Source organism: Pelobates fuscus, chromosome 5 (genome assembly GCF_036172605.1).
Source record: "Pelobates fuscus isolate aPelFus1 chromosome 5, aPelFus1.pri, whole genome shotgun sequence".
Classification (NCBI taxonomy): domain Eukaryota; kingdom Metazoa; phylum Chordata; class Amphibia; order Anura; family Pelobatidae; genus Pelobates; species Pelobates fuscus.
This window is the reverse complement of record NC_086321.1, coordinates 375,542,073-375,553,197: the sequence shown is the minus strand read 5'-3', so window position 1 is coordinate 375,553,197 and position 11,125 is coordinate 375,542,073. Positions and strand designations below refer to the sequence as shown.

Below are 11,125 nucleotides of genomic sequence, written 5' to 3'. Positions count from 1 at the left end.
CCAAGTGGGTGATATCAGTGAGGGGCTCGGCTTCCCTGTCTGGGGCGCTAAGTTGTGTGTATAGTACGGTGATCAGGCCCTTACAGTGATTCAGTCATGCATAACTTCTCATAGCTAGTCAATGGGGCCCTGGCTGCCTCTTTTATGCTGGGGTGTTTAGCGAAATCCCTTAATTGAATGTATCTAAAGAGGTCCCTTGTTTGTAGTGGTGCCGTGTATTTTAACTCTTCAAATGTCTTGAATGAGTCTCTGTTATATAGATGGTAGTACCTTAGTAGGCCTGCATATTCTAGTCCTTTAAAGTCTCGTGCCCTCATGCCCAGTGGGAATGCTCTGTTTCTCAGATATGGGGTAAAGGGTGAGGGCATTCTTGTCAGTGCATATTTGTGTGCAGTGGCATCCCATATTCTTATTGAGTTGGTTATTGCTGGGCAGCCTGAGTGTAGGGCGGGTCTGTCGGTTTTAGGTACCCAGATCCAGTATTGGGGAGGTTCGTTCCCATTATAAAGGATTCCAGGTCTACCCATCTGTGTACTTCTAGGGGTGAATGCCACTCTATTATATGTGCCAAGTGTGCCGAGAGATAGTATAGGTGCAGGTTGGGCAGTCCCAGTCCCCCTAAGCCCTTTGGTCGGTAAAGTGTATGTCAGGCTATTCTATGTCGTTTATGTGCCCATATGAACTTATCTATTGTGGTCTGTAGGAATTGGAGGTCCCCTTTCATAACTTTTATGGGCAATGCCTGAAACAGGAACAGCATCCTCGGCAGCACATTCATTTTGATAGCATGTAGTCGACTGATCCATGAGATCGGTTTTTCGTGCCATTTCTCTAGGTCTTTTATTAGTGTTTTTATCATTGGCGTGTAGTTTTCCGTATATAGCCGCGTGACATCTGTCGTTATTCTGACTCCTAGGTATTTTATGTGTTGTTGGTTTAATTTTATATGTGCTGTCTTCCCTATCATCACCATGTCCGTGGCCGTCAACCCCAGCGGCATGGCCTCTGATTTGTCCGTATTTTTTTTGTAGCCTGAGACCTGAGTGAATTCCCCCTGTAGTTGGATCAGATTCGGGAGGGAGTTTTCCAAATCTGTGATTGTCAGCAGGATGTCATCTGCGTATGCAGATACTGTGTATTGATCTGTTGCTATTGTCAGTCCTGTTATTTTTGGATGTTCCCTGATCTTGTGTAGGAGGGGCTCTAGGGCCAGTATTAAGAGAAGCGGCGAGAGTGGGCAGCCCTGCCTTGTGCCGTTACTTAGGTTAAATGGTTTCGGGATCGCCCCTGGTATAGCTATTTGGGCCTGTGGATTCGTGTACAGTGCTCTAACTGCTGTGATGTAATTTTCTGGTAAGCCTATATGGCGCAGCAGGGCAAACATGTAATACCACTGGATTCTGTCCAAGGCCTTCTCTGCGTCCAGTGAAAGGACGAGAGAAGGCGTTCGGGTCTTCCGGCCCACCAGATCAGATCCACTGCACGTCTAGTATTCTCGTACAGCTGCCTGTTTGGTACGAAGCCCACCTGGTCCGCATGGACCAGCCTGGGTAGAATGTGCCCCAGCCTGGTGGCAAGGATCTTAGCGTAGATCTTGGAGTCAACGTTGATTAGGGAAATGGTGCGGTAATTGGTAACTTTAATTTTGTCTCGTCCCAGCTTCGGGATTAGTATCACGTTAGCCATGGCCTGCTCTGTATTGGTACTTCCTCCCTTCATCCACTCCTGATACATAACTGTCATGTGTGGGACTAATTCTTCTCGCAGTGCTTTATAATAGGCTCCGTCGAACCCGTCTGGGCCTGGTGCCTTATTGCCCTCTATCGCCCCTATGGCTCTTTCCACTTCTTCTATTGTGATTGGTGCCTCCAGGTCAGTGAGGTCTTCCCTGGTGGGCCTGGGGAGATTTACCCCTTCCAGGAATTTTGCGACTGCCTCAACATGTTCCCTGTTCGTCTCGTCTTTCCCGGGGGAGTGATTGTATAGTTTTTGTAAGAAATTGGTGAATTTCTTGGCTATGTCTTGAGGGGTTGTGAGGGTTTGGCCCTGGTTGTTAGTGATGGACGTGATGTGTTTGTGTCTTTGTTTGGGTCTAAGGACCCTTGCTAATAATGTGTCCATCTTGTTGGACTTTTCGTAGTAAAATCTTCTCGAGCAGGGGATGTCTCTGCTCACCTCGTCTAGGAGGAGGTCCCTCAGTGTATGTCTAATATTCTGTATTTCGGCCAGTCTGTTCTGTGTTGGGTTCTGTTTATGTTGCATTTCTTTTGTACGTAACGCCTTCTGTAGTTCTGTAAGTTTTTCTAGTTTTTGTTTTTTGTTGTGGTTTCGCTATTTTTATTATGGTTCCCCTCAGAACGGCTTTGTGGGCCGCCCAGGTTGTGGTCGAGGATAGTTCCTCAGTGGTATTAAGCTGAAAGTTGTTATTTATTTCTGTTTTAGGCTGCTCTAGGATCTCCGGGTTCTTAAGGAGGGAGTTTTTAAGTCTCCATCTCCAGGGGGCATGTGGCCCTGGTGTTTTCAGGGTTATTACTATGTCAGCATGGTCTGACCACGATATTGGGTTTATTACTGTTGACTTGACCCATCTCATGCCTTGCTGGTTTGTGAGGAATAGGTCTATCCTGGAGTATGTGGAGTGTATTGCGCAGTTATGGGTATAATCTATTGTGCCCGGGTGTTGTAATCTCCAGGGGTCTAGTAGCCCTGTGTTCTGTAGGAATTTGTTAAGGAGACGGTCTTGTCCCCCCATACCCTGTGATCTGGGCCCCACCCCCGCCGCTATGATCGGCCGCGGCACGGCACTGCGTTTAGGTCCCCACCCAGGATCTTTATGCCCCCAGTCAGTAAGGTTGTCAAGTAAGGTTGTAGCATCTGGAGTGTTAAGGGCATATACATTGATGAAGTTATATTTGGTGGTGTTGATTGTTCCTGTAAGTATTATGTACATGCCGTCCGTGTTCCTGTGTGTGGCTTGTATCACCAGTGGGCATCTTTTGTGTATGACGATTTCTACTCCCCTTGTTTTGCGAAGCGTTCGGGCCGCGTATGCTCTCGTGTATATGTGGTCTGTGAGTTGTATCTTAGAAGTATTAAGTATTTGGGTCTCCTGTATGAACGCAATATCTGCCTTTTGTCTGTGCAGCTCCCTGAGTAACAGTCTGCGTTTGTTCGGGACATTGCGGCCGTTGACGTTTAGTGATGTAAGTTTAAGCTCCATGTGGTAATGTGTGTGGTGCGCTGTTGTACCTCATGCGTCGGTTTGCGGCTGACACATAGTGCTGATTGTCCTCCGTTACGTGGTGTTCTTCCCGGTGGCCCCCTGGAGTTGTTGCTGGGTGAACCTTGTCTTGTGGGGGATGTTGGTGGGGATGGGAAAAGAAACAAAATAGGGTAAGAATACATTCATTAGTAACATGAAAACATAACATTTATAACCATAGACTAAGAATGGTTGAGGTTTTACCTCCTTGATCCTCATTCCTTTTGGATCAAACTTCCCGGTCTTATCTCCTGCCAGGTCGATCGGGGGTGGTCACCTGCTGCGTCGAGAGGTGGTCTCAGGCGGGGCAGGTGTACAGCCATCGAGCACCTTGGCAAGGCTCTTAACAACCTTCTATCTGCTCTGTGTGTCCTTGACATTGTCATGGTACCTGCCACTCACACCTCCTTCTTCTCCAGCAATTTCGGCACTTTGGACGCAGGGCGCGATAGCCCCGCCCCCTTTTATGACGCGGCGCAACTCCGCCGACGTCATGACGTCAATAACGTCATGACCCGCGGGAAATCTCAAACCAGGATGTTCTGGGGGTGTGGATTTTAATTAAAGAGACAGGGTATAAAAGGTACTCACTTACTGTGAGTCATTGCCCTGTCGTGGTTTCAGCTTGCCTGCCCCTTCAGTGCATTTATATTCTCTTAGTGTTCTACGGTTTTGTCTTGGCTTGTTTCTTGACTTTGCTTCCCTCTCCTATCCTTATACCCGGCTTACGCTTACCTGTCTTCTCGTTCCCTTGACCTCAGCTTGTCCCTGACCATTCCTTGTTTGCTTGACATTAGTCCGGCCTCTCTAAGGTCCGGTATACGTCTTTATAGTTTTAGTACACTGCGTGTTGGATCCCTGTCTTGATCCTGACAGACATAGGGTATTCCCGGTCTCAGGCTCCTTCGAGCCAATCCTCTGAGTATATTTGGATTTGCATTTGCCTCTGGTAGGGGGTTGTATCGTGCTTTTGTCTTAATTTCCTTGTTGGGGCATTAGTTGCTTTTCCTCCACCTCTAATTTGGCCTTTTTTTTAATGGATTGTGCCGTTTTTTTTTTATTTTCAATATTTTCCCCATGTTGTGTGATTGCTAGTTATGTTGTGTTGTCTGGGTGCTGTAGTTGTTCCTTTTGCTCTTCTCTACGGGCGGGGGGCGGGCTATTAGTATTTGTGCTTCGTCCTTAGTGATGTGGTGTCCCCCTCTCCACGTCCCAGGGGGGTGCGGGTGCCCATCATGTCAGTGTCATACGCGTGCCCGAGGGTCTCCTCGTTCCTTCCCCTCTTGCACTACTCAATGCCTTTGCACTGACAGCAGCATCCCGCCCTCCCGTGTCTGGTCCATTCTCCCTACTACAGTTTCTCCTGCCTAGGTCCCTTAGCACTTCAGAGATTGCACTTCCTTTTTGAGGATTTAAGATCAGTGGTGTCCTGTGGCACATTCCATCCATTAGAAACTCTAGGACCAGTTGTTCGGTCTGGGATTAGCCTGTTGGTGGTTTTCTCACCTGCTTACCGCAGGGGTACCTTGCTCATATCTAGAGGAGGGGTATTATTATATGTCCAGAAAAAGGTGTATGAACATTAATGTTATTACCTCTTTTTTTTTTAAATATATGTCCCATCAATATACACCGTTTCGTGGCTGTCCTCCTTCCTGTCCCCCCGTCCCCCCTCCCCACTTTACTGTGTACCCCATGTCTTCTTTGCCCCCTGTAACAATATAACTTTAACGCTAACTTAGTGTCCCAACTTCGTGGTGTGTATTGAGTCAACTTGCGTGTCCCTGTGTCCGTGCAACTCATCCATCTGATGCGGATCGCCTCCACCATTGCTTATATAGGCCTTGCCCTGTGCTCCGACCAGTCCCTGGGGAGCAGACTCAGTGCTCTGGGACCCCTTGTTGGCAAAACGAGGTCATCTGGTACTTCAATGCCCAGGTCGCGGAGGGCCCTCCTGGGATCCATGGATTGCAACAGCACTGCAGGTCTCGGGCCGTTGACGATGAGCATCTTAAAGAGGAAACCCCAGGCGAATTGTAGGCCCTTTGCTCTGATGAGGTCTGCAATGGGTTTCCATTTCCTCCTTCTTGCTAGGGTTGTTGGAGCGATGTCCTGGTAGAAATGGAGTGCCGCTCCTTTTTATGTGTATTGTTGGACTCTGCTCTGCTTGAGAATTGCTTCCTTTGTTGAATAGAAATGCCATCTGATGATGACATCCCTGGGTGGGCTGTTTTGTGGGCCCTTGGCTCGCAGTGCTCTTTGAATCCTGTCGACGTGCCATAGATGTTCTGGGATCTGTGGCAGGCTGGCTCTGAAACACTCCGCCATTACTTGCTCTAAATCTCCATCTCTGACCTCTTCTGGCAGGCCTCGGACGTGCATGTTGTTGCACCTTGTTCTGTTGGAGATGTCTTCCAGCTCCATTTCCAGTTCAGCTACCCTGGTTAGGAGTGAATTGGTGGTCATGGTGGTATCATTGTGTGCTGCTACCACATCTTCCAACCTGCCCTCCAGGGCCTCTGTTCTAATACCGATGGCCTGTATCTCAGCCTTCACCTCCCTGGCTGATCTCTCTATTTCTCCCGCTAGATACCCCTTTACCTCTTCTAGTGAGTGTAGTATGGCGTTTTGGGGGTCCTCTGCTTGTCCGCAGAGAGAGGCCGGTGTGGCCGGTGAGCCCATGGATGACCCGCCCGTCGGGCTCTCCGCTCTGTGTGCTCCACGTGGTGCAGGCTTAATGGCGGCCAGCATGTCCACAATGGAGGGATTGTCACCTCTATGTTTTTTAGCCGCTGCTTTCCGTTGCGAAATTATGAGGGTATAACCCCAATGTTCTACTGGTGTTAGCGTTGGTTTTGGGGGACTGATCTTTCAGAGATTGCACTGATTACGAGGCGTGTTACTGAGCCTCTAGTTGGGAGCTCCGGAGTTAGGCTGCCATCACTCTCGGAGTCCAAGCCACGCCCCCTATAGGATGATTTTTTATATATTTGTATTAACATTTATTAGAAATCTCTAATGCTGACTATATCTTAAATATAATAGATTTAAATATAATAGATTTTAACATAATATGTCTAATAATTCGTTTTTATAACTCATTATGCATTTATAACTTTACAATGTCATTTTATATACAAATGATGATCTCCAACAAAATGGCATTAGATTGCCTTAGGAGTTAATATACTCGTTTGTAGCAAGCTCTACCTCTAATAGACTCCAATAAAATGGCGTCGGTTTGCCTTTAGAGTGTAATATTCTGTATAAAGACTGTATAAAGACTCTATAGCTTTGAAACTGACACCCGCGGAATGACGTCATTACGGGATGACGTTGGGACGTCCTTGTGATGGAGAATGGAGATGCCTAGATGCACATCAATGAGGAAAGCGGAAGTGCTGATCGGAATCATCAACAGATGTCCGAAAAAGGCACCAAGTCTAATAGGTTTAAAAGAGGAGATCATGCAGGAGGACGGTAGCAACCTACTTTTGAGAAAGTTGTTAGCCGAAATGCGTCAAGTGGACAGTGGACTTACTTGTTATATGTGAGGTTATTTATTTTTACCTAATACATGTATTGTTTTTAATCACCTATTTCCTGCATCCTGAAATATTTATGGTGTATGATCAACTCCAATGAGGCTGGTAAGAAGAAAACTCTGACCCACTACAACTACTATCTACTGTATTCTACTTTACAAGCTACTAGTCTGAGCCAGCTTTTTTAGGTGGCTCCGGACCATGTGAGTTGGACCAGTTAAAGTATATATTAGTTGTTACTGTGTATACTATATTACTCTACGGTCTTTTTATATTTGCATTTTTCAGATTCCGCATTCAACATATACCTGTGTTATTTATGCAATATTGTGTGCTCTCACTTTTGTATTTTACATTTATTTCACTGTTAAAGGGAAACTCCAGTGCCAGAAAAACGATCCGTTTTTCTGGCACTGGAGGGTCCCTCTCCCTCCCACCCACCAATCCCCGGTTACTGAAGGGGTGAAAACCCCTTCAGTGACTTACCTGGGACAGCGGCGATGTCCCTCGCCGCTGTCTCCGCCTCCGCGACGCTCCTCCTAGTGTTTACGTCGGCCGGTGGGCGAGACTAATCTCGCTCACCGGCCGAGGAGACCTAATGCGCATGCGCGGAAATTCCGCGCATGCGCATTACGTCTCCCCATAGGAAAGCATTGAAAAATCATTTCAATGCTTTCCTATGGGGTTTTGAGCGACGCTGGAGGTCCTCACACAGCGTGAGGACGTCCAGCGACGCTCTAGCACAGGAAACCTGTGCTAGAACCCAGGAAGTGACCTCTAGTGGCTGTCTAATAGACAGCCACTAGAGGTGGAGTTAACCCTGCAATGTAAATATTGCAGTTTATGAAAAACTGTAATAATTACACTTGCAGGGTTAAGGGTAGTGGGAGTTGGCACCCAGACCACTCCAATGGGGAGGAGTGGTCTGGGTGCCTGGAGTGTCCCTTTAAGTGTGTTTTTAGAGTGATTCACACAGGTGATTGAGCACCTTCATTTATCACCTTCTTACTATTGTTTTTTTTATTATTATTTTTATTTATATTTACCTAGATATCTGCTACTGTTTTTTTACAGCATTTTTACTTAGAATTTATTTAGATTTTTATCTTCAAGATTATGTTTAGTGACTCTTTTAACCATTTAGTTTAGATAGATATTTAGTAGATCATTCCTATTTGTCTTATTCCTTTAAGAGAGTAAGTGATTTTCTCTCTGTAATATTTTTATCCCACAATTCTCTGGCCATTTATTACATTCAAAATATTTTGGGAGTTGTAGGCCATCAATATCTTGAGGGCTATAGTTTGAGATCCCTGATTTAAACAAACACATAGAATATGAGAACTCAGAAAATGGGCAAAAATTCAGAGAAACTCAGTGGCTTGCATATCATATAGGTTCTTATGCCCTGGCTGTTGGACAGCAGAAGAACCAACTGCAGGAGTGTTCACCAGCTCATTACTGTCAATCAAGCTCCAAGATATACCTGTATGCAGTTGGTCTATATGTCTATGCTACACATTTTGTTTTTGTCATATATTTATTTATTAAACATGTATTTCTATATATCTATTTATTTATCTATCTATCTATCTATCTATCTATTTTCAATCTATGAAAAAATTGTATCATCATGTATATAACAATAATAAACTCCATAAAAGTTACATAAAGATGTACAAAAGACATCGACATATGTCCATATAAAAGTAATAAAATAATACTTCAAAATCTATGGGACATGAAAGACATGTCAAAGACATAGACTTTTATCCATAAAAATAATATCCTAAATCATCAGAATCTGCAGAGTAGGGACAGGCAGAGAGGGAAGCCATACTTGGGACCACATATCTACTTAAGTTGGTTTTGAAAGATTCAAACATTCTATTCAGGGGTTATTATCTTTTATAAATACGGAAATGGATAAGCAGAGTTGACATTGTTTATTGAGGGTGGTCTGTTTACTTTTCAATCTCTAGCAATATAATTTTTTCCATACCACACAGCCATCTTGGGATACATGGAAAAAATCCTTCTCCATCGCAAGTTGATATGAGATTCTTTAATGCCTCGTTTCCACTGAGCGGATCGGTTCGGGTCGGTACATTTTGGAAGGTTTTGAATGGTCCGGCCTATTCCAGCGAGCGTTTCCACTGCAAGTTGGAACGCCTGGAGGCTTGCGTGGTTTACGCCAAATGCGTGTGACGACACACTTGGTCGACAACATACGTGACGCTACAAATAACAATAATGGAGGTCATCCAGCAGCTCGTCTTTGCTCTATTTGGCTTTTGGTTCTTTGAAATCAAAGTACATGCCGCACTTTATGAGAGAAGGTTGCGAGCGGCGAAGAGAAACACAGCAGAAAAGAGAAGAAAACTTATGGCTTGGGTCTTGAGCCGGGAGGAGAAGTACACCTTTGTGCGGCAAAGACAAAGACGGCAGCGCTATAGGGTAAGCAACTTTATGCCATTTGTCATGTAGTTCTACACGTATTAAAAATTAAAAATAATACTGAATATGTTAAAAATCGAATACAAGATGGGAAGGAAATACATTATGTATTTAACAACATCATGTTGCACACATTTGTAAAAATCAAGAATTACACCTTATACATAAATACTCCTTATGTTATTTTTGTTGATCGCTTTTATACATGATGCTATTAATAGTGATATAGTAACATCTGTCCTTTTTTGTTTGTTTATTTTTTTAGACGCTTCTCCTTTTGTCAAAACAGCGCCGCCGACCAGTCATTTGGGCTCTCCGCCGCGCCAATGAGTGGTGGGATGTGACCGTCCCTGGATTCACACACACACAGTGGGTGCACAATTTCAGAATGTCGGAGGAAACATTTTTATACCTTTGTGCAAAGCTAGGTCCAGCGATGGAGAAGCAAACCACCAACTTCAGAGCTTGTGTGCCTGTGAGGAAAAGAGTTGCCATTGCACTGTGGAAGCTGGCTACCAACAGTGAATACAGAAGTATAGGTCATCTTTTTGGTGTCAGTAAATCATCAGTGTGCCGGTGTGTGCAGGACTTTTGTAAAGCTGTATGCACATTGCTAGCTCCTGAAATTATTCATTTTCCGGACTGGCAAAAGCTTAAAGACATGGCTGACTACTTTGAGAACAGGTGGGGCCTTCCACAGTGTGTTGGTGCTATTGATGGGTCACACATACCAATAATAGCACCACAAGAATACCACACTGACTACTTCAACAGAAAAGGGTGGCATTCCATCATCCTCCAAGGAGTAGTGGATGGAAAAGGACTATTCTGGAGTGTGAACGTAGGAAAGCCTGGGAGCTTGCACGATGCTCGGGTTCTACGACTGTCCACATTTTGGGATTGGGTTGGCCAGGGAGGCCTGTATCCTGTTTGCACTAAGAACATTGGGGGGGTGAATGTTGGCTATTATGTGCTCGGGGACTCTGCCTACCCTTTACAAAATTGGCTCCTGAAACCATTTCCTGACAATGGCCGCCTGACACTAGAACAACAAACCTACAACAAGAAAACATCCAGGGCTCGTGTAGTAGTTGAAAATGCATTCGGAAGACTTAAGGGTAGGTGGCGTTGTCTTATGAAGAGGAATGACAGTGACATTGCACTTGTCAAATCCATGGTGCTTACTTGCTGTGCTCTTCACAATCTTTGTGAAAGACATGGAGAAGACTTCCACCAGGATTGGAATACGTCTGCAGAAGAGCCAGGACGGGTAATTACACTGGATAGCGAAGAAGAGTGCAGTGAAATACGTCAGGCTCTCATGCGGCACCTCAACCTTTAATTTCTTACCCTGGTTTTATTAACGTTTTATTACAGTTTTATTACATTTTAGAAATTTTTAATAAAGTTTTAAATTTAATCAGACACACACAAAAAGTCTCTCCTGTTTTTTATTCTAATAAAAAAATGATCTTTCAAAATATACTCACAAGTACAGAGTAAAAAAATATATTTACAAATAAACATTATTTACAAAAAGCAAAAATAAATGTAATTATCAAAAAAATAAAATAAAGAAGTGTACAGGTCATGTGCTAGTGGAAACGAACTACTGCCTGGGCGGTGACCTGGGATCACGACTGCCTCCCAGCACTTGAACAAGCTGCCCAAGGACACCAAGGAAGGCCTGGTTGAAGTTAGCCAACTGCTCCATCTGCTGCCGGGCGATTTCTGCCTCCTGGCGCCTCGCTTCCTGGGCATCTTGACGCAGTGCCTGAAAGCGCCGCTCAGAAAGGTTCTCCATCCTTTCCTGCTGCCTTTCCTCTGCTGCCCGCATATCCTCCATGACTGTGTGCAAATC

At 45.0% G+C, this 11,125-nt stretch overlaps 1 protein-coding gene across 1 annotated transcript; it reads left to right on the top strand.

Moving 5' to 3' along the window:
* Positions 1–9,652: 9,652 nt before the first annotated feature.
* Positions 9,653–10,606, top strand: LOC134612308 (uncharacterized). Its single transcript, XM_063456647.1, has one exon. It carries the CDS (start codon positions 9,653–9,655, stop codon positions 10,604–10,606), a length of 954 nt encoding a protein of 317 aa, XP_063312717.1.
* The last annotated feature ends 519 nt before the right edge of the window (positions 10,607–11,125 follow it).